Here is a 27690-nt window from a genome sequence, read left to right as displayed (position 1 = left end):
TAACTATCCCCAAAAATCTCAAATGGATTAAGTAATAGATGAATGATATATAAATCAATGAATAGGGAAATCTGAAAAAGATTATAAAAAATAAACAAATATACTCATCTCATTATTGTGTAATTTCAAATGAGACAGCAAATGTAAGTAACCCAATTGAAATCTATTAGAGAATTATCACTTCGTCCATGGCAAGAAAGATTAAAAAAAAATAAATAAAAATGGATCCCGCTCCTGGGTGGGCTCGAACCACCAACCTTTCGGTTAACAGCCGAACGCGCTAGCCGATTGCGCCACAGAAGCTTGCGGCATCTTGAGGGATATTTTAAATATATAACGTCGCGACCTAAAAAGTTAATGAATAAAAAATGTCAATTCATTTGTTTTACGAATGCTTTTTAATTAAGCATTTTTTATCTGGAGGGTCACAGGTTAAGTACTAATTCAATTTATTAAATTAATATTTTTATATTCTTCTAGTATAATTCATTGTATATTCATCTTGGCATTTTTGATTACCTTAGTTTAAAGAGCCCACGAGCACTAGCGCGCGCGCACGTGAAGGCCATGTTCTTGCAATAGCAGCGCCGGAGTGAAACAGCGCTTTGCTGAACCGACCCTCCCCGTTGGCCAGGGCAGGTGGAGCTGCACAGCTAGTGGTGCTGTGCTAGCTAGTCTAGAGCAGCACTGCGCTGTGCATACCGTATGTGTGCGCTGTACGGTATAATGATATGATGCAAGCGTATCGTACTAGTACAGTGCGTCGCGTCACTAGCTTTCGGACTTGGAGTGATGTCTTGATCGACGAGCTAAATTTGCAAGTGATTTTACACCAGTAACCTTAATCAAGAACGATTTTTGTTGTATGGAGAACAATAACTTGATCTGAATCGTAAATATAGGATTGTGGAAAAATTTAATAGCCATGATTTAGACAATATTTAGGCATTTTTAATTCACGGTCTGTATGATCGTGCCATCGCAGTGTGGAGAATGGACATTTTTAAATTATCCAAACTGCTTTGTTTTGCAAATGTCGTCTTACTTTCGGAACGTGTTTCTTGATATAGCAGCAGCTTTTTCTCCCATGGCTCCTGGGAACATGAAGTCTGAATTTATTGGATTGCAGCGATCGAAACTCACTGGTAAATCTTATGCTACTCGTAAATTGTATTTGAAAAATAGCGACGGTTCAAGCAACGAGAACGTGTCGCTTCCAGTCAACATGGACGACCAACATCGTGATGGGCACAACAACGCGGCCGACAATAACCCGTCTGTTGTTTTGAATGCTTCGGCGCTGGCCATGCCCCGCGATGTTATCGACAACACAACAAAGCCGAGTGACAATCCAAACGCACGATCGGGAGATGGCGGGTGTGCTGCAGTTGCCCCAACAAGTGCATCATCGCCGTGCAAAGTGAATGCAGAAAGTGAAATTTCCCATTTGAAAGTGCTTTCTATGTTGCACTTGGATGTTATTGAACAACAGCAGAAACAGATCCAAATGGTTGAAAGAGAGGCACAACGATTGCGTTTAGAAAATGAAACGGTGAGACTAAAGAAATCAAATAGCCTAGCTAGGTTAAATTTAAAATAAATAACGACTTAAATTTAAATAGTCATAAAATCTGGAGGTTATTTTTCATGTATTTTTTAATTTTAGAGGGGAGGCAGGATGTGGCAGACATAAAATTTATAGAAAGAAATCAAAGAATGGTACACAATTATTGGCATGACTGCCGAAGCGATCAAAATAAATGGCCCTTTTTAAATGATGAAAATTGAACTTCGTGACAGATTTTGGGATTTTGGTCAATATTTTATGTCTAGCTGCCATTAGGGACCAACTTCGAGTGAATTCAGTAGACCACTATCTACATTGTAGATCAATATTTCATTTTGTAAATTTTGTTAATGGTATTGTGACTATACGTCAATTTCATTTAAAATGGTGTATATTTTTTTTCACAATTTTTTCTGTTTTTTTTAATAAAATAATTCTTGAAATTATAAACTATTTACAATGTAGTATGTTTCCTCTACTGTACAAATAGTGTTATATTTCAAAATGGTGTCAGTCATCACAATGTAGGCCTACAAAAACAAAGATCTACATACAAACATAGATGATCATCTGATCATCCCTGATTTTCTGCATTTTATCTGCCTTTCATTGCACATTCAAGAGAAGAGTCACTGACTTGCACTACACACATGATGCAACCTGGTCCCGGAATGCCCTTTCGCACTTATGCATGTATGCAGTCAAATGATTGCAAAGTTTATGTAGGAGTAGAGGGAGAGAGAAGGGGAGGGGGGGATAAATTCATAATTCACTGTTAAATATGATTTTAAAATGATAAAAACTAAAAAGGTTGTATGCCTTAATTTTGCTAATTTCAATATTGTTAGGTGAGGCCGCCTTTCTAAGGGGCAAATTTCTGTCCTTGCTATATACACTACAGCATTGGTGGGGAAAATATGGATACACAAATATATACCCAAGGCCAATGAGAGGGTTTTGAGCCTTGCTTGAGTTCATGATGTCAACCTGTGAAACCTACACCTTCGGAAGTTATGTACACTCATTGTCCAGTGTCCACCATTAATGTATAACAACATGTAGGGCTTCCAAGCTTATGCATACGCACATTCAATGGGATCATGCAATGAATCTGGTGTGCAGCCAAATGGGCAGTGCATCTTCTTTTGTTAGGAAGTGTTAATCCCCTCAGCTCATTCAAACACTAGAACAGCCAACATCCTGGTCTATGAGCTAATCTAAATCTCTGAATGTCTGAAGTGTCCAGAGCTGGTCAAAGCTGCATTGTACGTACATGTACCATGCAATTCTATATTCAAATTATGGATTTTTTAGGTTTTCTTGTAATGTTTTATTAAATCATGAAGTTGTTAGAATTGTAACAGTAAAAGGCTACACTGTATTATGAATACACATATAACTTATAAGGCATCTCTTTTCTCCAGTACATAACTATTTTTTTTGGTATTTATATTTCAATATAAGACTTTAGAAGAAGTACAATTCTTAGAAACATTCCTGATTGCTGCTTATTGTTTGATATTAATATGTTTTTATCTACAACCGCAGTTGAAGTGTAGATTAGAGCGCATGAATAGAAGAACTCATCTCTCCGAAAAGGTTGAGCCTCAAACCAATAACAACAACAATCATCGCCCTATTGGAAGGCCCCGGAAGATTCTGGATTCCCCGGTGCAAAAAAAGTAGGTCCACTACTCCACTCATTGCTTATTGTGTTGTGTGGTCTGAATACAATTTTTTTTCTGCACAGGGACAATTTTTTACTGTCCTGTTTATTTTAAATCATTTAGTGTTTACTGTTGAACACAATGGAAAGTTATAGGGGATTGGGCTATTTTGGATATTCTGGCAGTGAAATTTTCCTCAGTTGTGTGTAGCATTCTAAAATCTTATACTATAGTTAAATCCGCATAGGTTGACTGAGTCAAATAATTACCATATTAGTAAAGCAAATTTCAAAACATATTTAAAAAAACATGATTTATTTAAACCATCTATAGAGTCAAACAGACTTGGCACTCCCAAGAGATTGCATGTGTCTATTCTACCTCTTTTGTATGAAAATGAAAAAAGAGAGATAGTTGTTATAATTTTTCTAGATCGTATAAAACTCTGAAATGTATTTCATACATAATGAAACCTACAGTTACATGGGAGTCCAAGGGAGAAAAAAAGTGGTCTTTAATGAACAGGTGGTCTTTCTGGATTGGTTTCTTTAAATGCATCTCTCAATGGGAATACTATTCATGGGAGACCAAGTTTTTTGGTCTTTATTTAGACATGTAGAAGGGTGGTCACTGGATGTGTGACTACAGTATGTATGTATAGTAGGCCTGTGCCTACATATATGCAATTATTTGCCTTCATTTTTTTTCTTCATTTTCTAACATTCTCATACTTCTGAAATCAACATAGTTCTGTTTCTCTACTTCTCTTCCAGGAAGCGTAAGTCAGAGCTAGACGTGTCGATCAACAGCACCGGGAAGCAGTCAATAGGTCGAGGGGTCAGCACACCCATCAAAGACAACAACGGCAACCTCAACTCCAGCATCTCATCGGTACGCTCCACCAACACAGAACTGAGCAAGAAGCAAAGAAGGGCAGAGAAACTTGCCAAGAAGGAGGAGAAGAAGAGCACAGGTAGACAGGACAGTAAAGAGTCAAAGGACGATGACAAGTTTCATCGAACAGAAGTGATGTACCCTTGCTTGAGTGACTTAAGGGTCCCCCAGACTGTTCTCCTAGATGAAGAATCTGTAATGGGTGAGTACTATTTGTGCAAAGTTTTTCTTGTTTTGCTTCTGCCTTTGTGACCACACCTATTATTTTTTTAAGGGAAACTGATACGTGTTTAATATCGCTTTCCATAACTAATGAGAATCTACGCATGAATGAAGATCCTTTCTTGGGAGATAAATCAACACCAATACGTGTAGGAAATGGGGAATATATCATTTACGACAAGAAAGGGTGACCGTTCCTTTGTAAAGTCATGTGTAATTTACAAATTTTTATGAAACAGCCCACAATGGTGGCTGTGGAAATCAGATAACACATGTAACATATGTCAGAATCCCTCAGGCAAGCTTTCTAGTCTGCTGAAAAACAAATTAAAGATGCTTAGTATCTGTAGCTGCAGCAAACAATCAAGTCCTGAAATCAAGGTCCTGTCACCATGAATTAAATAAAAATGACTTATTCTTTCTTCCTTTCAGTTCCTTCATGGCGGGTCATCAACATTCCACCACCAAGTACATCCTCAGATGCTCCAGAGGTAAAGGACTATTTTTTACTTCATGTTTGCTATTGATGGGACTAAGGGAGTGTTAGCCTGGCCAAAGAAAGTACATGTATTGGAATATACTCGCCCACTTTCTGTTACACCTCTATTGTTTGCAAAAGTGAGCTGATTCTACCACTGTACTAGTAATCTTGTCCTGTTTTCCCACTTTGTGGGGTTGGCCTGTTCATTTCCTTGATTGTTCTCTTCCATACCGTCCTGTCATTTTGGTTAAAGCTGGTGATGATTTACACTTTTAATGCTGTCAGTTAGATTGGACTATCAATATTATGAGTGACCAAATCTTTTGCTCAATTGCAATTAAAAAGTTTGGATTTAGGTATAGTGTAAAGTTTGAGGACAACTTGAGTTAAACAGATGTGAATTTTTTTTTAATTGGAGCAATTGGTGCTAGTGCAAATTTCCTGAGATACCTGTATGTTATGATAGTAAACCGCATGCTGCAGACCTCCCATCCCATTTTCTTCCTAATCTCTCTTGTTGGTTTAGCAGGAGTGCAGCGATGCTGTCTTTGAGCAACGCCATAGCAAACTGGAGCAGGACGAACGGAAGCGGAAGAGATGGGACATCCAGAGGATACGAGAGCTTAGAGAACATGAGAGACTTGTTAATAAACAGAAGCAGAGAGAGTATGCTCAATGGGAGCATATACTCACCACATTCTACCCTGGAGAAAATGATGGTAAGCTGGCAGAATTCTCATTTGGTCTAATTCCACTGACCAATTTTCTGAACTCTGGTTTGATAATTTGATTTAAACTCTGGTCTAGAGTTCTGGTTTGACCATAAATTAGCCAATTACATGTCCAGTTTAGCAGCTCATTTTCATCCATATTTTATTTTCAATTCAAACTGTGTAAGAGGGTTCTAAAATGAAAATGGTCAAGTTGATTATAACTGATGAGTGAAATATAATAAATATAGCTGTTTGGAAAGACCTTGTACCTCTCTCATGGAAGTTGATTATTTTTTTCTCTTTATACCTGATGATCTAATGTGGTGTTGTAAGAAACATCTTTGCAATTGATTGCAGTTTTCATTTGCAATTGAAGGTGGTAGGATCAATTCTGTTTGTAGCAGTTCAACTTATATTTTCTGCTGCAAAAAGCAGACTAGCATTTAGTTGATGATTTATAGTCACATATAATTGCAAGACTTATTAGCCCAAATTTACAAAGGTGGTTTTTAAAAGCATCGGTTGAACCCATGGTTTATGCAGATTACCTGTATAAATTACGCTTATTTACCACATATATTAAAAAATGTCCAATGCTGATGCGCGCTTTTCTCACAGCGGGCCAAGTTGACGCTTGTTGGCGTGGTTATCAACGCTATTTTATTCATGAGTTCACTGTTTTGAATAAGTGAGTCCACTCTTCAAACAGTGGACTCATGAATAAAATAGCGTACTTAACCATGGTAAATACCGGTAAGCATAATTTATACAGGAAATCTGCATAAACCATGAGTTCAACCGATGGTTTTAAAAACCACCTTTGTGAATTCAAGTCATTGATTTCGTACCTGAAACTGACTGGGAATTGATTTCAAGAAGCATACAGTAACCCCTTCCATTATAGTATTTCAGTAATCTTAGATAACCCCACCAACAAAGAATCATTGTCACTAATCAGAGCTTTCTTGCTATCACTACATTCTAGCTGAATACATCGAGATGAGTGATACGATTCCAGTCATCACCTTTGGTGTACAGGTCCCAACAGTTAAACCAAGGTAAGATTACCTGGGCCCAGTAACATGAAGCATAGTGATTGATCACGAGGCTGATTTCTATGATTGTCTGCATTGATCATTATGTGTGATTAATCATAAAAATCAACCCCACCATCATTCGCTAAGCTTTATGTTACAGAGCCTTGCTGTTTCATAAAGATGATTGTCGATTATGCATGAATGTTATTATTTCCTTGTGCTTGAAAATACCTCAGATTTCCCTTTAAAAAAAAAATGACATGGTGGGAGTAAATTTCTAAGAGTAACCCTAATCAAATTTTGAGTTATGATTAAATTTGGATTAAGATACCTGTTGACAGCAAGAATTTTAATCTTCAGAGATATGAGGCCGGTTTCTTTCTACTCTAGTTGAAAGCATCCTTTTGGAATATAAGATCCAGGTTCTCATACTTTCACTTTGTTCCTCTCTCTTCCTATAGTGAGTTTGAGTTACCGTGGTTCGATGCGAAGCAGCGGGAACGAGACGAACAACGGAGACAGACGAGAAGAATGACCAGTCGGAGATAGCAAGAAGTCCGCCAACCACTCGATGGCATTCACTCGTATTCCATTTCATTTGGGTTGTGGCGTATAATAGCATCACCATACTCTCTCTTTCTTGCTACAGCAATCATTATCTTTGACTATTAAGAGCAGCTTGGTATACATTGAGCCCTGTTTCATAAGCTTGCTATAGTGGCATGTTACTGTGAACTGCTACATGTATAAGCTGCTGAATTCCTGCAACGTTATTGGGCAATATTGTATTGGTGTTTAGTTCTTAGCATTCGATATTGATAACAGGTATTGTGATGTGGCCCATAGAGTTTGTGACCCTGGCAGCTTTAGTCAAGATTATATTACTGCGCATGTTATATGGAAACTTGAAGAAACAAATTGATAATTCTTCCTTAGTATCATATATCTGTGCTCGTAGTGAGTTTTGAAGCTGTACCTGTATGTGCAGATATATTGCAGATGTAGAAGTTCATCATTAGCTCAGCAAAAACTAAGTTTAAACATCATGCAGTATTGCAAGTTTGTCTTGGGTATTTTAACAAAATTTTGAGATGCGTATGACGATCTTTTAAAAATGAATCCCACCAAGCATCTTTTCAATCCTAAACCTTTTGTTTCTGCATATACAAAATAATGGGGGATCAGGAAAGTTCCTGTGAAACCATGCATTGAGCATGATGATGGTGATGAATAGCATTTGTATAGCGCCATTTATCTGTAAAAAAAACCCATTCAAAGGTGCCGTCATAGCCAAAGAAAGGTTGTGAGATGCTCACCTATGATCAGTCCCAATCCAAATTGGAATCAGGATGAAATGTTTGGCTTTATTCAAGTTTCCAAGGGGGGGGGGGGTATGGATGGGGTAGCAGTGGAAACCATTATCTCAAATGCCAAAGTTCAGGCATGGGGCATAGGGAATAAGAGAGAAGATATTTTCTTTCTACTACCATGTCCATATTGGACTTGTGTAAATATATTTCATCTTGTACAATAAAGTAATGATACTTGTCTATTTTTGTGTATCAAATCAAACTGTAAATTCATGTAAATTGTAAGATATCAATTATGTAAAATATCATCACAACAAAATGAGCACAAGAAATGGGCGTAGTTTAGTGAGAATGGAAAGTCAGTATATTCGGTTAGAGAGGGAGAAGTTGTTGTAGAAATGTAAGTGAATGTTCTTCATAATTGTACTTTTTTTAAGTCATGGATGACAGTACCCATACCTTTTTTGTTCTAAAAAATGGTTGTAGCGTATTGGGCGTTCATGAAAATTGCAATTATAATGTACATCACAGTAAAATGAGAATAAATTCTTGACGATTTAAGGTGTGGATCATTGACATTGTGGGTGATGATCTGAAAAACTGATACAATATGGCACTATTACTAGGGTAAGAGTAAACTGTCGGATCTCGCTGGGTTGTATTCAATACCGGGTGGGTGTTTCATAAAGCTGGTCGTAAGTTAAGAGCGACTTTAAGAACAAATGGTGAACCTTTCTTACGCTCTAAATGATCACCAATGAACATTTAATGGTCAATAAAATTTACAAGAAAGGATCACCAGTCATTCTTAACTTCCTAACAATCGGCTTTATGAAATGGCCCCTGGTACTATATCACGTGAGTGTTTCACACATATGTAACGTGCAATCAACTTTACGAGTGACTGGTGACCCTTTTTACAAATAAAACCAACACAAATGAAAATCTGTAGTATATCATTTACCACAAAAAAGGGTGACCAGTTGTTTGTAAATTTGCGCGTAAGTTACGAACAACTTTATCAAACACCCACCAAGGCTGGTATTTTGTGTGCCCAACCCTCTAAATTCTTGTGTCTAATCTGGCTGGATCCGCTCGTACAAGTATAGACATTTTTATGATACATGCACAATATACATCTTTATTAATGCAGGTTTCTTTTTCTTCAACTTTTTGTTAATGTGGATTTGTGTTGTAGGTGTTAGGTTGTACATTAACTGCTTTAGAATTATTCCAGACATGACCAAATGCTGTAAAAAGTGATAACTTTCTTTTTTAATGGATTTTAATAGAAGTAATCATTGGATGACTGAGACTTGTGTATCATTAAAAAAAAGTGTGATAAATTTGCAGCCTCAGCATTGGGACAAATCATTAATTATTATTTTCATACAGTGAACATGTAGTTGTTCCTTTCACCCTTTTTTTTCCAGCTGCACAAAACCTATTTCTGAGTTACATCATTTTGTTATGTGGAATCATTGGTAGTCCACAATGATGAGCAGTGCACAAGATTTGTACATAAAGGTGTCTGTACCATAAGACACTTGGACATAGAATGCACTCCATGATGTAATACTTCTGGAACACTACATTGCAAATACATCTTTTGACTTTTGTGACACTGGAAGGGTTAATCATGGTGGGGGTGAATCTTTGTTAACACACAATATAGGCATTTTATGGCTTTTTTTTTATAAGTAATGTCTGTAAGACCGTAACTCAATGTAACATGCAAGAAATACATGCTCTACTGCTATTGACTGGAACTCAAATAACAAACATGGCTGTATTGTGTATAATTGTATAACATGAATTCTTAATTAAAAACAAAATAGCTTTGTCTTGATGGCTATTGAAATTGGAAAAGTGTAATATCTGTGTTGTACAGAACTACCCATAATTCATGTGAGTATTTAACTGGAGCTTTAAAGCAATTTTTTATTTTATTTGGGTGAGTTGGTTACTTGGCGAGTTTGGTAACTTCTAACATTCTTGTTGGCGGTGTCTAATTCATATCACATGTATCATTGGATTACACACATTACGTCATTCTTTGTAAATAAGAGCTGTGAAATCTTGTGCCAAGTAATTCCTTTGTGCTTAGATGACTTGAGATTTTTCAAGACAGTTTATTGAAGTATGGTACAGAAACAGTTATTGAATTAGATACTGTTACAATTTGATGCTGTATGTTACCCAGTTATATAAATGATAGTCTAAATGTACGGTAATAGTTCCATTGTTAAGTTTCTTATCTTGGCTGTTTTTAATGATTTTTTTTCACTCTGAATATTTTTTGGGAGAAATCATGTACATTAAGTGTAATATTGTAAAAACAGAGATTAGAGTTTTTACTTGAAGTTTGTATGGATGTGACGGTATGGATTTTTAAACCAACTTGTAAAGTGTTAATTGTTGGAATTTCATTAAAGAAAGTTCGCATTTCTTGTTGCTCAAACCACACTGCCTTTGCATTATTACTTTGTTTGCTGTTGTGTTGAGACGTGAGCTGAGATGATGATAATAAGAATTTAATAATGATAATAATAATAATAATATAATAATGATAATAATTTAGTGTGTGATCCATAGTTAACTCTATCACAGCATTATAAAATGATAAACAAAATAAATAATTACAATACAAATATGGTACATACATGTGTTGTACAAAGAGAGATAAATTATGTCATTTTGTCTCGACAATCATCTCTCTCATGGTGATACAATGTTTTCAAAATGGATGCCAAATTTAGGCTATAACCTGAAAATACATGTAAGGCCCTGCAATATTTCACGTTTTTCTTTCTTATACCTTGAATGTATAATTTTATCATTTAGGTCAGTTCAGTGCATCATAAACAATTCCCAGCAATCTCAGTGAGTCACAGCTTTCTTTCAAAAATCTTTGGCATTGCTTGTCTGAACATGTCTCTATTGATATATCAAAGTTTTTACTGGTGGCCCTCTGGTGTCCATTGTATCCATTTTACATACCCAACTTATTGATGTTAACAGGTTATTCTCTCAAGAACTTTACCTTTACAAATAATGCATAATAATTTTTTTCTTAAGAAATGCAGTATATATATATGTTGAAATATTACAAGGGATGTTGATACTAGTAGATTTGATGCAGATACCCTAATTCCAAGTAAAATAACTAGTATAGGTTTTATCTTCCTTTAAAGGTGAAGCTCACCCTGACATAGTAAATATAGCAGAAAAAACAATTTAATACATTGGTGAAAATTTGAGGATAACCCATCAAAGATTAAAAAGTTATTAGAATTTCATATTTTTTTTAATTTGTGAAGTATGTGAGCGTCTTCCCCATATATCATGGTTTTAAAAAAAAATCAGTGAAATGTCAATCCCCCCCCCCAGAAAAAGAAAATGTTTTTTATCATTCTTTCAGTATATTAACAAATTATTTCAAACGCTCCTGAAAAAAGAATAGTCATCATGAACCATCAAAAATATGAATTTCTGCATTTTATGTAACGTAACATATAGGGCGGCTGCCCGTATATGACGTCTCAAATAAAAAATCATATTCTAGTTACTTTTTTAATCTTTGATTGATTTTGCTTACAGCTTCACCAATATATTTTCTGGTATTTTTACTGCAAACTTTTCTTCAGAGAGAACTTCGAGTCCCCTATAAGGGGAAGTTTACCCTGGTATCAATTGAAAGATCCATACGTCAATTAAGGTTTGATGAAATTCCAAATAACAAAATGAAGTATTGATTTTCAAAGTTTTTATTTTGCCATGTCACATGCGAGAAGTGCCCCTCCCTATTATGTCATGTTGTTCCATAAAAGTGCAATTTCTTGAAAAAATGTCAATTGTTTATTTCCTGCGCATTTTTATTCATCACTCAAAAAAGTTTTCTATGAGATTTTGTTTATAGTCATCATAAACTATTTAAAATGGTAGTTTATAGAATTTACATCACAATTAAAGAAAAAGTGGAACTGATCGCATGTAACATCACACACACAGACATTTAAAACGTCATTACTACTATTTTCTTAAGGATTGTAATAAAACCTTCATACAGTTATATGTTTATCTATTTTTTCTGCACTTATTCAAACAAACTTGGTGCCATGTTCAAGACCTACCCGAAATTGATTACACTCTTTGCTTCTGGCTGCATTCTTAATTCACTTTTCATTTTTCATAATTAATATTTAAGGACATGAGTCACAGGATTCCCGAATCACATATTAGATATATCATCAAAGAAATGTTTTATCTTCTACCAAAGTCTTTCTAAAACAATATGCAACACTTCAAGGTTAAGGTTCATTTTTATTCCATTTCCTCCTTCAATAAATTAATACTATTTTTACCAATATTATCGTGCCCAACTGGGCGTTCCGTATTAAATTGAATTATGAAGTGCTGCTTGAAAAAATGATGCGAAACGAAAATTTCTCACGCTTTCTCGTGCGGCTGGCTGCACTGGGCCGTCGCTAGCATGCAGCTACCGGGGCGCTCCGGGGAGGCAGGCTTGGTTAGCTGCGGAGCGCTGGAAATCACTAAAACAGCGTGCAGTCAAGGCGAAAAGGCTGTTCAGAAGGCGAAGTTGATGAGCTCATGACTATTTCAGCTAGAGGAGCCACGCCCACAGCACTGGTGAACTTATGAAGACCCGTATACCGCCGGTATCTGGTACGGTGAGTTGATTAGAATAAGAAAAAAAATAGATTTTGATTAAACAGTTTTTAAATTTAACATGATTCTACTTCTATTCTAGTACATCTAGTAAGACTTTTTTAAGACTAAGTAAAGTTTAAACGTTATGTAACCGTAAATATAAAGTTCACGTCACCTGGCCTGACAAAAAAGTTTGTTGTAAAAGTAATAGAAGAAAAAAAAATCATGAAATTCGAGAAGGATGATGGAGGAAATCACAAACAAAGATTAATTTTGAAATTGTTTTTACATATTTGTGACATCTGTGAGTGTGAGCAGCTGCCGGTCGCTGATCGAACGCGATCGCATGCGATGTTTTGAAATCGGCCGTGAATAATACGTGTGAGGAAAAAGATACTGGCCCAAAATCACGAATTTTGAGGATAACCGGAGGATGGACACGGAGTGAAATACGGGTGTAGAGTAAGATATTAAGTCATTCATATGATAGGGTTGTAATAAAAAACGTTTTTTATTAAAAAAAACAAATAAAACGCTTTTTAATGTTTTAAAACGTTTTAAATCGTTTTAAAACGTTTTTTTCCCAACGAACGATGTAATTTTCTGTAAATCAATTAAATTGTACATTTAATACAGTATGATTTAAGCTCTTGATGTTTTAAATACATTTTTGGAGTATTAGTAAGAGATGACTACAATTTTTTTTACTGAATTTCCAATAGAAAAGAATTTTCCCCCAAATAACAAAATCAAGGAAATTGAATGCCGAAAAAGTAAATTGACATTTCATAAGTTTATTCCTCATACATATGATGTAGTCTCAGGCTTTTTTGAGTCTTGTCAATCTAGGGGGTGAGAAGAATTTGCACAATGTAAGAAAATGACATAATCTATAGACTATAGGCTTTCAATGCTTAATTTCATTTACTCAATATGCTTTATTTCATTTGAATCAATTATACAAATTTTAAGTAATAATAATGATAAAAGTCCGCTTTTATATCGCGCTTAATACATTGGAACGACATGTCTAAGCGCTTTAAAGATTTATTATTACCACAATCATCAGATTCAATCAGTCATTCCCGCACACAATGTATGCACATCCTCCACTCCCTGGGTAGTATTCAAGTCAGTCGCCAGTGAGGCGCACACAGTACTGGACAAGCTACAATGACTTTTACATTCTACCGGGTACCCATAAGTGCATGAAATACAAAATTGGGTTTAAATCTATAAATATTAGGCCCTTGAACTGCTTATTTCTTTAATTGAGGAATTCTGATCAAATTGTTTTTTTAATGTTTGTTTTAACTGTTTTTTTTTACATATTTCTTATCTACAGTTTTGCGGTTACTTTTGTGTTTTTTTAATCGGTTTTTTAATGGAAATTATTGGCAATAATTTTCCAATCATTAACAAAAAGTACAAATATTGATACAGATAAAAATGTTGGCGAAAAATTTGCATTGGCTTTATACATGAAATCACGATATTGAGCAATTCTGGGCTGTCATGCACTTGTAATATCATTGAGCTATTAATGTGTTGATAGCTCCATGGTAATATCATAACCACATATCCATGCATGTATCCAAAAAATAGTCTTGAACAATATGGCATGGCCCTGTTGTGCTTATGGATTTATCATAGAAATTTTTAAGGGGGCCATTACGGTCCCCTGGGAGTGTTAGGGTTAAAGGTCAAGTCCACCCCAGAAAAATGTTTGATTTGAATCAGTAGAAAAAATTCAAACAAGCATAATGCTGAAAATTTCATCAAAATCGGATGTAAAATAAGAAAGTTATAACATTTTAAAATTTCGCTTATTTTCACTAAACATTTATTACAACTCAGTGATGTGCAAATGAGAGAGTTGATAATGCCCCTCACTATTTTTTTTTTAAATTGTTTGAACAATACAATATTTCAATTTTTACAGATTTGATAATAATGACCAACTTGACTGAACCAAAAAATGTTAAAACAATGGTAGTTCCACACATGTTCAGGGAGGAAAAAAAGGTTTGCTAGCTGATTATCTTATACTGAATTAAATTACTTTTCTTCATCTTTACGAAGCGCAAAGTTTCACCTAATTTCGTGTGTACCTCAAGGTTACAATGTCAGTTATACAGTCTATTTGCAAAATATTATTATGTTTGTGCAACACTTCCATTTCATTCAAGTACTACTATTACATATTTGAGCTCATTTTAAATAGTGTTTCTTTCCCTGTCTAAAAGTGAGCACAACACTCAGATGTTTGTTAAAATGAGAATATTCTTAAATATGGATTGATGTGCACAATTGAACAGGAGGAAAGGAACATGACAAAGCAATGGAGAAAGGGAGAATAAGGGGGGAAAGAGAGAGGAGAAAAAGAGTGGTGTTGAGAAAGAGATTTAGTTAGAAGAAAATAATAAACCAATTAAGAAATAAAAGTATAAAAAATAAATTCATGTAAAATCACATCCATGCATATTTATAACACACAAGTCTATGAGGTGTTTTAAAACGCGTTTTTTTTGTAAAAAAAACGGGTGTTTTAAAACGCGTTTTAAAACATGTTTTAAAACACACCGTTTAAAACGCGCCAACCCTCATATCCCTCGTTATATTTTTTTTCTTTAATTTTTACGATAACCATGATTGCCATCCCACCTTTGTGACTCGGAATATCCGATCCAGTTCACTGTCCCGATGTTCGGGTAGGTGGAGCGTAGTGTAGCGGTAGTGAAGTAGAGTGGAGCCTGCACGAACATCGCCTGAGGTACTGCCGGCCATGCCCCATTCCATTGCCCATCATTCATGAATCATGGTTATGTTATTGTAATGTTATTGTTTACTTAACAAAATAGAAATTTCTGCATTTTTTTCACACTTTAAGTCTTAAATTATGAAAAAATGCAGAAATTTCAATTTTGTCAATGGTTTATGTTGACTAAAATTGACTTCTTTCAGTACCGGTAGTAGACAGGAATAACCGCCGTTTCTGGGGATTTCCTTAACAATTTCTGATATTTCACTATAATCCCCATTCCAACGTACCGGTAGTTCAGCGGAGCAACCAATATACAGAGACCATGAAGCTTTTGGTCTATACCGGTAGTGGATGTCAAAAAACATTTTTTGTAAACCCTTTCATTTTACACACACTTTGTGAGTTATTCTGACAAGAAAAGCTGCACTTTTGAGGCCTTCGCCTGAATGCCTTTATTTAGATCTAATGCTCTCCTTTATTCAATTTTCTCCATTTACTAGGCCCTAGTTCTTAGTAGTTTAAGACATGTAGATCTTATTAATTGTCATAATTATTATTATTTACTGTTATTGTTATTAAATTATTACTATCTATAAGTAGTAGTATTTTCATTATTTTTATACTATAAATCTCCCCTCAAGAATTGTGCACAAATTTTTCAACGCAAATGTAAAGACAAGGGGCACTGCGTAGGCATAATATATGTTGGGCACTACACCATACTTATTTCTTTTCTTATCATTTGAAAATCATAGGGGCACCTGTGCTGTGCCCCACCTCCCATATCTTCCCCGGTTACCACCATGCATTCTATAAAATCTTTATCTCTTTTCCAGGCAAAAAAAAGTAATTTTGTATTTTCATGGGCTGCTTTTCAAAACCTACTGCCGAAATCAGCAAGCTTGAATAAGCTTTAACATTGCAGTGAATGGGAATTTCTGGGTTTCCTTTTTTCCAGGGCTCTTTTGAGTATTTCAGTGGTGAAATTGCCCGAGCCCCCGTGTAATTTTTTCCCTGATATTTTCTCTTATTAATATCTATCATTGAACCATAGGTCACCATCAGTCATGAAGGTAGTCATCCTTGCTGCCGGGTACGGAACCCGTCTCCAGCGTGACATTGGGAAGGACACCACCGGTGACTATGCCCATCTAGCGGGTCTCCCTAAACCTCTGGTACCCATAGGTTCCAAGCCTCTCATCTCACACTGGATGAAGGATCTGACTGAGCATGGCATCACTGGACCAATTCTTGTGGTGGTAAATTATTTTTCTCACCTTTGGAGAAAAAAAAATTTAAAAACAAATATGATTGATATTTCAATATCACAATGTGAAATGTTAATATATTTGTGAAGTGCTTAGAGACGTCGTTCCCAGGGGCGGATCCAGGATTTTTTTAAGGGGGGGCTCCATATAGGACAAATTTTACAAGCAAAAAAAAAGTTCTTCACTTTCACATTTTTACATTACAAATTTTAATTGTGCCTCCCAAAAATTGGGGGGGGGGGGGGTATGGGCTGGCTGTGCCCCCTGGATCCGCCAGTGGTCGTTCCGATGTATTAAGCACTATATAAAAGTAGATTATTATTATTAAACACTCCTAATATATTGATCTTTGCATAATAATGTAGGCGAGACTGCCAGGGACGTTCCACTCGTTTATTTCTCTCTCTGTATTGCAGATAAAAAATTTACACTTTAATTCTAATAATATTATATGTTCGATACAAACCTATGCAATTTGAACTATTGAATCATAGAATTGTGATACTCCCATTGAACATGTGTATATAAGAATTGCAAGCACCGATAGTGGTTATGGCTTCCCATGTGATGGAAAATATGTGATATTATTTTGTTATTTATATTTGTATTTGACAGGCAAATCAACAATTTGTCAAGTAATTGACTTATCACAAAATGGACAGCAATATATTAGAATATATTTGTCCATATCTACATGCAGCTCATTGTCTAAAATAAAATCTCTGTTGCCTGTGTCAAGTTGTGGCAATACATATTTGCATTTGCTGAGTTGAAAAGGAAATCTTGATGCAATTCTTTTTGATATACTTATGTTTTATTTTCAGACCAATGATTTCTACAAGGATCATTTTGAATCATGGGCCCTCAATTGGAAGTGTGTTCACTTGATCAGCGACAGTACTACCTGTAATGATGTGAGTTGGTTGTCTTTTTAATAGACCAAAAATGATTTATGTTTATGATAAAAACTTAAAATATGGAAGGCCCCTGGTAATGAGTATTCTGGTCATATTAGATGTGTATGTGTTTCATGCCAGTCTGTAATGTTATGTGGGAAGACTTTAATATACCAGTACATATTATTTGGTTCTCTGCGAGAATTCTGTTACAAGAGCTTTAAAATAACTTCAAAATGCACTAAAATAAGTGCCAAGTGAGCACCTACATACAAGATTGAAGCATAGTCAGTGTGCACGCATGCATATAGAAACTAAGATGGGGTTTTTAAACCTTAGTGAGTTATTATTTCTTTTGTGGAATTCTGGATATAGGGTATTAGGGGTTGGGATGTGAAAGAGTTTTGGATAAGAACAATGTGAGGAATGGAGACTTACTTGATGAAATAGAATGTCTGATATTTAAAATGTACACATTTTAAGAAGCACCGAGTATTTGACGCTGTTTTTATATTTGTTGATTTCAGGATAGAATTGGAGCTGTGGCTTGCTTCCAGTTGGCCGTGAAAGAAGGAAACATTGATGATGATGTACTTGTGATAGGAGGGTACGTTACACACATAACAGAAGATGTGTAAAACAGAAAGAAATTTTAGGATGTGTTGGAATAAATTTGCAATCAATTACAAGTCATTTTTAGCTCCAAATATCAATAGTCATTAGTGACTATTAATTTTAAATGAAAATCCATCGCTAGTCAGGTCAGTTTCTTGCGGTATAAATGGATACTGTATGCTAATTGCAATCAGTTGCGACCACCTCCTACCATTTTTCAAGTCGTGAAAAACAAAAAGGGTAAGAAAGAGTAAGAGAGTAAGAGAAAGAAAGAAATGAAAGCATAAGAAGAGAAGTTGGGACTTTTAACGCTATATTCTTAAATTCTTTTACTCTAATGCTTGTATATAATGAGGGGGAAAAATTTCATGCTTTGCAACCTATCAATGCATATCCTGGCTCCTCCTGTACAATCACCATTGTAATCTGTTGTCACTGTCAAATTTGTTGAACTAAGTAGCTTTTTTGCAATTTGATCATAAACATTAAATTTCTCAATGTAATTTATCTCTTCAGGGATACCCTCTTTTATGATGACTTCTCCCTGTCTGATTTTCTAGCTGCCTTTCAGAAGAGAAAAGAGAGTCATCCTGGAGCCAGCATGGTTGTTTCCAATCATGTTCCTTGTGAAGGTGGGTGCATATACATGTATATTACAGCCCAGTTTAAAACTCATTATAGGTCGGCTGGAATTGTTGTGGATATTTTGAGAATAGGCAGAATGTAAGCTTTGAATTTCTGTATAGCTTGTTAGAATTGATGATTTACTCGCGAATGCCATGGCAGTAAATGCCCTTACCCTCTATGCCCCTCCCATTCATCTTGGAGAATTGTATTGCCTTTTTATTCATTTGTGCAGTGATATAGAAAATACCTAAACGCTAAACCCTAAATAGCCTGGGGGGGTATGTTGGATATTGCCGTAAAAATTTAAATTCAAGGTCTGTAATTGCTTGATTGTGATTTTCATTCAAGCATGAGGTTAAAATGAAATAAAATTGTGTAATTATCAATTGATTCAATATTCTAATGTTAAAGAGTACTTGATTTGCAATCACATTACAGAGGTTGTGAAAAGAGGTATACTGGAAGTCAATGATGAGTTAAAGGTTACTGGATTCTTGGAAAAGCCAAACCTGGAAGACACCAACTCCAGGAGAGCTGTAAGTATCAATAATAATGTGAAATACTGTGAAGTTCGTTTGTAGAAGTAAATCGTTAATGTAGGTACTCATACAAAGTTGCGTCCATTGGCTTGGCACATGGAGGATTTCACAACTGATTTACAATGTCTATATATATGTGGAAATCTGGAGGATTAAGGGAAAGTTGACTTAACAGGAATTGGTTTTATATTTGATTGCTCAGGGGCCTGTTGCAAAAAGTTTTGTATTTAAAGGGGAAGTTCACCCTGACAAAACAGTTTATTGTAAAAATAACAGAAAAACAGCAAAAAATCTTGCTGAAGGTTTTAGAAAATCCATCAAAGAACAAAAAAGTTATAGGAAGTTTGATTATTTCATTTGTGACGTCACATGCGAGCAGCTTTCCTACATATTTTATGGTAAAAAATCAATGAAATGTCATTTTCTCAGAAAATTGAAAATGGATTTTACTGTTCCTTCAGTATATCAATAGACAAATCATTTCACACCTGTTCCTACAAAGAAAACAAAAATAAGACATCACAAACCATTCAAAAATTGAAATGTCTGCATTTTATATTACATAACATACAGGGCAGCAGCTCGCTTATAACGTTACAAATCCAAAACTTAAAATTCTTATTTTTTAATCTTTAATGGATGTTCCTCAAACCTTCATCAATATTTTTAATCATTTTTTCTGCTATTTTTACAGCAAACTTTTCTTCAGGGTGAACTTCCCCTTTAAATGCAACCCAAATAATTAATTGCAAGTCCCTAATACCGGTACATGCATTTCATTGGTTGAATATCGAGTTGAATTTGATTTTTTATTCAGGATAAAAAACAACTCTTTATGTAACAGGTTTCAGTACTGTCAACCCTGTTTGTAGAAATTGTAATTAAAAGCAAATTACATACTAATAACGGTGCAATTTTGGTTGTTGAGAGCAATCTATCATAGATTTCATTCATTGTTATCAGTGTTGGATCCGTGAAACTGTACTGTTATACATGTAGTACCTTTATTTATTTTTGCCCTTAGGCCAAGCACTTTACTTTCTTAGGTACAAGTTTTCATGCACATAAAAAGTTGAAATGTTGAAGTGTTGAATTGTTGAAAATTTAAAAAAAATCCCTAATTTCTGTTGAGCATACGTGGAAGGGACTTCACACACCTTTCCCTTCAATGAGCTCAATTGTGCTAATTTTTTTTTTTTAACAGATTTCCACCAGAAATACATATCTTTATGGCTTTTCATGTAGATTTTGGATTAATACAGAAATAATACAACTGATTATGTAGATGTTAATATTAAAATTTTATTTCCACAATGATTGAGATATGAAATTCTGTTCTGTTCATTATTTTCTATCCCTCATTGACTTCACACACAAACAGTGCTTTAAACTACAGCATCACCCAAATTATGTCTCCCCACTAACGTCCAACAATAGAATCCCATCCATGGCATAATTTCCTTCAGCAAGAAATTGATCCTCATTTTGCTGCTCTCAACCCAGGTGAGGTAAATGGGTACCTGGCAAAAGTTTATCCCTTGAAATGCTTTGGTGTATGAAAGACTGTGGGATATTATATCTGAAGTTATAACATCCAAGTCCTTTGTAAGCGCATAGGACATTATATCATAATGTGACATGTGCTTTACAAGGACTGTTTTATTACTATTATATTACCAATATTTTGATTTGTTATATTTTCTCCATCAGTGTCCATGCTTCTATCTATTCTCCAAAGAGAGCTTACCTCATCTCGATAGCTTTCTATCAGAGGTGAGTATTCTTGCATTATTATCTCAGCCAGCGTAGGAAATATATGAGGGCGACGGGCGATTTCACCCTCATGACAGCCCAAATCACCCCTAAAATTCCCCCAAAATGCATGCTTTGGGGCGACCATTCCTAGAGTCACCCCAAGGTCTGTTCTAAAACAATAATCAAAAATCTAATTGTGGCAGAAGAATAATATTTTCTGTATTACACAATTTGTTTTTACCCCTAAAAGTAGCCCTTCAAATGAAAGAAATAGCCCCCAAAATTCTGAAATTGCCCCAATGTGGAAAAGAAAAATAGCCCCTAAAAATAAAATTATATCCTACCATGATCTCAGCAATTGATCTCTATACTTAATTGCACATGATGATCAGTGTAATCAAGTGTAAAGATCAGCACTGTGATTAAATGCTAAGCTTTGTGTTACCAGCCCCAGGTTATAATAATTATTGAATGTTCTTTATTCTGTTTTTGTGAAAAGTCATGGATGACGTAGACAATTGTAAGCTATTGTGGGCATCTTGTTTTATTAAAAGTGAGAGCTGAATCTTTCATGCTGGAATCCTGCAAGTGACTGTTATCGCCAATCCTCACATTACTATAATGGGGATTGCAAGAAATCAGCTGTCTATCAATCATCATTGTCGTTTTTCATCATAGTTATCCAGAGCTGCCAAGTAGTACGATTTTTCCGTATTTAGTACGTTTTTGCAACCAAAATACGGCAGTACGTTTTTTCTTTAAAAAATACGTTTTAATTTTTTTTACAAAATCGAAATTTATTGAGAAAAAAATCATCTCTATATGTCTCTATTTCATAAAACGTACACAAATATGGTTATTAGATCAATGTAATTTCAGGTAACTTGTTTTTTTTTCAATCATTTTGTAAAAACCAGGGTGAGATATACACAAGTTTCAATGTTTTTTTTTTTTCATCTGCAAGAGCAGTGCACATTTTAGCTTGCATGCAGCTTGAGCGCCGTGGTGGGCGAGTGCGCCACGCATTTTATTATGAAATACACTTTTTGGGGGAAAATACAAAATATTTATCTCACACGGTAAAAATACTGATTATTTTGTCAAAATACTGATTTTGGGGGATAAGAATACTGAAAATGCAAAATACAACTTGGCAGCTCTGGTTATCTAAATTATCACAATTGTTTTTCTTCTATTTTAGTATTTCGGTCATTCTTTGTCATTCATTCTGCTCATTTAATATGATTATATATTTCATACTTATTTTGGTTTGTCATATTCTCAAGCATATTCGCTTATAATGACAATCCGTCTTCCGCCAGTGATTTTTTGTTCAATTATGCATACATCTGATTTATTGTAAAAACTTCTTTTCTATATTTGCGTCACCATGTTATTTTGTGAGAAGAAAAATAAATCAAATCAAATGACATGCTCGTATGAAGGTACTATGGATCTTTAGCAGCAGCTTTTGAATTTCCTTATTGTTTTTTCTATGATGAGTTTGAGTATTAGTGATGACAGTCATATATGAGGAAACAACTCTTCAGTAAGGTATCTACTGGAGTGTTGCTCAAAAGTTACAATAGATTGTCAGTCAAATTATGGTCCCCAAATCAATCAGAAGTCTTGGAACTGATTGCAAATTTTTAATTGACAGCTTGTCAGCTTCTTGTATGATCAACAAGTATAAATCAATTTGCTTTGATTAAAATTGATCTATCACTTGGAGGTAAATTTGCAATTTCAATTTGCAATTGATGGCAAATATTTTCTGTCAACATCCCCATGATGTAGCTCCATATATGGAGAGAGTCATCAATGGATTTTGCAATTTTTGGTGTGCTTAAAACAAAGATGTATTAATTTAGATTTTCAACTTCATTTGCAAATCTATGTCTATCAAGGATAGACCATTAAGATGATAATCAATATCATATGATCTTTGATGATCGACGGGCTACCAAGTCTCCCTGATTGCTACAGTGACTCCCTGAAAATTGACTGATTTTTTTTAGTGAAAAACAAACTGATTAATACAATGATTTCTTTCTGTGTGTAATTGAGAAAGATCCGTCTTCTGAAAGGTGAATGTCAAAGTTGGCAGCTCTGTGATTGACAGATATTTACAAGGGTGTAGTTTGCTGACATGCCAACATGGTGAAATTCACACTTTAATTGACAGGTGGCATGATGTAATCAACATCTTTGTTGATTTGGAATGTGGGGTGACAGGATGCATGATGTTCATTACAGGAAGGTTGATTTCAGTAATGTACATCATTCCTTTCCCAGTCAGTTACTTCTCTGAACTTGCTCTTTATTTAATGTAGGTCAGTTCAATGGATGTTTCCATAGAAATCAATGCATTTTGTTGATAATGTCCTTTTTTTTTCTTCTCAAATGTGATGTATAGTGCATCCCAAAAATAACAAAACAGAGAAATATTGATGATTTATCATAAATTAATCACAAATACATTAGACAAATGACCTATTGTAAAGCTTAAAATCTCCTCTTTTGCTTGTTATAACTCTTATGATTGCTCTCATATGGTTAATGTTATTTTAAAGTGTAATGTTATAATATGATCACTGTATTCTGTCTCTCTTTTTCTCTTTTCAGCCAAGACCAATGAAGGAAAGAGACGCAACAGGGAACTTTGTGAAATATCTCTACTCAAGGTAATCTGAATAGAAGTACCATTTTAATATTTTAGTAGACTGAGGAGCGTTGCAAGAAAATTGTCGATCGCTAAAATTCAATTGCAAATTTGTTATTGATATATTCAATTTTTAACTTAATGAAATCAATTTCTATGTCCTGTAGATGAGACCTGTATTGAGATTAACATACCATATTTCTTTTTCTAACATCTGGTTTTCATAGGGGTCACCAATGTTTTTGGGAAGGTTTTGTGAAGGAAGCGAATGCCAAAAAATAAGCGCACATTTTTTGCATGTTTGGTGCACTTTTGTCCCATAAAATGCAAATGTTGAACTTTACACCAATATTTTACATTAGCATCCTATTCAAACTGTTTGTGTAATTTTGATAATTTTGCACATCATTTGAAATCTGGACACACTCTTTCCTTTATTGTTTTAGCTCATCCTACCTGTAGGGCTGAATGAACTAATGCTGTGGCGTTTGTAGTCCGTCGACTGTGGTCTTTTAAAAAAGTTTTTTTTTCAATGCTACTTATTAGTTGTTGATTGATTTAGAGTTTTTTCTTAAGTTCCTTGGTAGAGCTACGTGAGGTTTACCAAACTACTATGCAGCATTCAGAAATGTTTAGTAAAAGATTGGCACTTCCTCAATTATTGTTACCAATTCATTCACTACAGTGTCAACTTCTAAAAGTGAAAATTATATTACTTTCTTTGTCAGATGCTGAATGAGCACCACATCATGGATGTGCTCATTACAATTAATATATCACCATGAGATATAATAATAATAATCATAATTTCCCTACTATATAGTCTTATGTTTTTTTCCCGTCACACCTAGCAGATTACTATATCAGTAACACCATATGTGTATTTATATATATATTTTTTCATATACATTTCTTTTTTGGATATATTTATATACATATCACTTATAGATACATATTTACACTTACCTTCTTCTCTTAGTTTGTTTAATGCTTTATCATATATACTTATATGTCTTTTGCACATTATCAGTTGTTGCCCATTCTTTTTCTTTTTTCCCCCCCCCACTCTTATGCACCAGTTTATTAAGCCTTTCTTTGTAACCTGTTTGACCCACCTCTCACTAATTCTCTTGTTTTTCATCCCATTATCACTGTTTTGTTCCAGATCCTGTTTGATGTTGCCTGTCTCATTATTTTAATCCCTCTTGGCTTGAGGTCTTTTACTGGCCTTACTTACACTAACTTCCCTTTGTGTCTGCCTACTCCTTTTCTTTCATCCCCTTCACTAACCTGATTGGTCTTCTCTACTCACTAATGCCCCTTTTGTCTCCTTGTTTCTAGTGTTGCTGTAGCTTGTTTGTGGTCTATATTATGGTTGTTCCACTTTATATGTTTGTCATTTTGCCTCCGACGAAGATTCTGCTAGGATCGAAAGCTTAGGCCCCTTTTTGACTTCATAATAATAACAATGATAATAATAATAAAATAATAATAATAAAAACAACAACAACAACATCTCTATAATTCCCTTTCTTGGGGGGTACAAAGCACATTACATATAAAGTATTTACAATGAAACAAAACATAAACATATGTATATGTTTATAAATGCAATAAAAAAATAAAGAATATTAAAAGCCCAATAATATGTTTTATCTAATTGCCAACTGAAGTCTTGTTTTAAAGATGTTTTTAAATTATTTTTGTTTGTCTTTCTTATCACAGGATGCCAGTATATGTGTATGATATCTCAGGACGATTTGATGTTGGGTCCCTGGAAGACTATAAAGTGTGTCATAAACATTTCTTGGAGAAAGAGAACAGATAACAGAAACATTCTGTCATCCCATCACCAAAGGAAACAACTCTGTGGAATGAGTTTACAAGTAAATGAGGGAAACTTTGTCGTTTTATGTGGAAATATTTAGAGTTACTGGATTTTGAAACATGTACATGTATTTTTCAGAAATTATGGGTTATATAACTCCAATTCATTAGCATCATGTTGAGTATACAGAAATATCCCAAAGCAAGTAAGAAGTCTATTTGGAAAAAATAGTTGCTTACTTTTGTCATTGGACAGCAGCATTCCTTTCAAGTATTCATTATACCGAGTTCTCAATGGCAGACAAAACAAATAAATAGTTGACACTGCCAATATCAGTCCAACAGGATGATCTTTCTAAAACTTATTTATTAGGTAGTGCACTACTGTCATTACCCTGGCTTCAGCTTGAGCTGCTGCTTTCAGTGCTTAGTGCATTCAAGGAATTAATCCTGCCAGGTTTGCAGGGAGCAATTCACCTCGCCTGGGTTGAGTGCAGCACAATGTGGATAAATTTCTTGCTGAAGGAAAACATGCCATGGTTGGGATCTGAACCCACGTCCCAATGTTTGAAAAACGAGAGTCAGGACTACCAGACCATGACATAATAGAAACCTCTGTGATAGCTAATGATTGTGCTGGTTAGTAACCCACAATCTATCTCTCATCTTGACTAAAGGGTTTGCCATGTTGCACTAACTTGTACGTGTAGTTAAAAATACACATCATGCATTTAAAATATTTTCAGAAAACCATTCTGAATAAGGATCAAAGTATTGATAGCTTAGATACTGTATACCTGTATGAAACATCTCAAATGTTTATAAAGTATATTATCGCATTGTAAAGATTTCTGAATATTTTTATATGATTATTTAGTATTAAAAGTATGCTATTATATGAGAACCTATCTTACTCTTGTCCATTACTCTTCTTATGTTCTTGTTAAATTTCATGCTTATGCGAAGAAAAAAGTGTAATGTGCTGAGACAACTTTGAGGATTTGGTAAACCAGTCAATCTGGTGTAAGCTCATAACCTTGCTTTTTACAATATGAATATTGATATTGATATAATTTTTTAACAATATTTTCTGTACAAGCCTAAATTTTCGCAATTGTCTTATTTTCGCTAATTTTGCGCATCCAAAAAAAAATACAAAAAATTTCCACTTCTTTATGTGACCATTGCTCCACATGAAAATAAAACCAAAATCATGAAAATAATAACTCATGAAATTGCTGAATGAGTATGAAATCGTGATTATATCTGTATGTGAAAATATTGGCTAATATAGTAATTCATGAACAGAGAGAGTACTGAGTGCAATAAAATTTAGAGAGATTAGCAATGGAGAGGAGTAGGAATAAGAAGGATGTATATTGGAGATGTTGAGAAGGAAGATGGGTTTTGTTATCTGGGAGATACAATGAACAGTGGTGGTGGTGGTGGATGTGAGATTGCAGACTTAGCAAAAAGATGAAGATTGGGATTGGATGAAGTTCAATAAGCAGCGTTTGATCCTAGCTTCAAGCTTCAAGCTCGTCAGGAGGGGCAATAAAGGTCTTCAAGCTCGTCAGGGGGGGGGCAGGGATACGTCCTTTGCATGGGTTGTGGCTCGTCAGGGGGGCAGACTGCCCCCTCTGCCCCCCCCCCCCCCGTAGGTACGCTAGTGCATTGAAGTAATGATCACATATTCACATTCAACTGACCCAGAGGATTGTTATGACTAAAGGCCATCGCATACCTTACGATTGGTATCCGACTCGATTTGGAATGAGACATAAAATTTGATGCCAATATTGAGACATGAAATATCTCACTGTGTAATGTTCTAAATCATTGTATTAAAATCTGTGGCTATGCTATCATCATTAGAATAAAAGCAAATTGAATATCTAGTCGTAATGACGTTATAGCAGTTGTATGATTGGCTATGATTTCAAACTCATTTAGCATTTAATCCAAAATTGTTATATTAGTATTCTTAGTCATTCAAATTTTCAGAAAATGAGCAAATTGCGATTTGTTCTAAAATTGGATCGTGGACCAGTCATAAAGTGTGCGGTGGCCTGTATGGAAACAGTTCTGTATAGATCATGCTCATGACCATATCTTGCTACCCCTCTACTAAATGAATTTCATTGGCTACCCCTTTCTGAAAGAATATATTATCCG

At 34.9% G+C, this 27690-nt stretch overlaps 2 protein-coding genes and 1 non-coding gene across 6 annotated transcripts; 2 read left to right on the top strand and 1 right to left on the bottom strand.

The window, feature by feature from the left end:
- Positions 1–229: 229 nt before the first annotated feature.
- On the bottom strand, positions 230–303 carry TRNAN-GUU (transfer RNA asparagine (anticodon GUU)). Its single transcript has one exon. It is a non-coding gene; the product is annotated as a tRNA-Asn (tRNA).
- Positions 296–10352, top strand: LOC129275285 (male-specific lethal 1 homolog). 2 transcript variants are annotated; one of them, XM_054912089.2, is made up of 7 exons: positions 296–1552; positions 3116–3249; positions 4008–4330; positions 4783–4841; positions 5361–5550; positions 6530–6602; positions 7043–10352. In XM_054912089.2, the coding sequence occupies exons 1-7, from the start codon at positions 968–970 to the stop codon at positions 7128–7130; spliced, it is 1452 nt and encodes a 483-aa protein (XP_054768064.2). In that variant the 5' UTR covers positions 296–967; the 3' UTR covers positions 7131–10352. The 2 variants fall into 2 exon arrangements, with proteins under 2 accessions (XP_054768064.2, XP_054768063.2); XM_054912088.2 differs by having other exon boundaries at positions 748–1552; positions 5358–5550.
- A 1942-nt stretch (positions 10353–12294) lies between these two features.
- LOC129274733 (UTP--glucose-1-phosphate uridylyltransferase-like) lies at positions 12295–26423 on the top strand. 3 transcript variants are annotated; one of them, XM_064108773.1, is made up of 9 exons: positions 12295–12582; positions 16381–16585; positions 17419–17508; positions 18018–18097; positions 18622–18737; positions 19171–19268; positions 20982–21044; positions 23652–23710; positions 25414–26423. In XM_064108773.1, the coding sequence occupies exons 2-9, from the start codon at positions 16394–16396 to the stop codon at positions 25514–25516; spliced, it is 801 nt and encodes a 266-aa protein (XP_063964843.1). In that variant the 5' UTR covers positions 12295–12582; positions 16381–16393; the 3' UTR covers positions 25517–26423. The 3 variants fall into 3 exon arrangements, with proteins under 3 accessions (XP_063964843.1, XP_063964845.1, XP_063964844.1); XM_064108775.1 differs by having other exon boundaries at positions 12469–12577; XM_064108774.1 differs by having other exon boundaries at positions 12529–12567.
- The last annotated feature ends 1267 nt before the right edge of the window (positions 26424–27690 follow it).

Source organism: Lytechinus pictus, chromosome 13 (assembly GCF_037042905.1).
Source record: "Lytechinus pictus isolate F3 Inbred chromosome 13, Lp3.0, whole genome shotgun sequence".
NCBI lineage: Eukaryota > Metazoa > Echinodermata > Echinoidea > Temnopleuroida > Toxopneustidae > Lytechinus > Lytechinus pictus.
The sequence above is the reverse complement of the archived record's forward strand: the minus strand, read 5'-3'. Positions and strand labels throughout refer to the sequence as shown.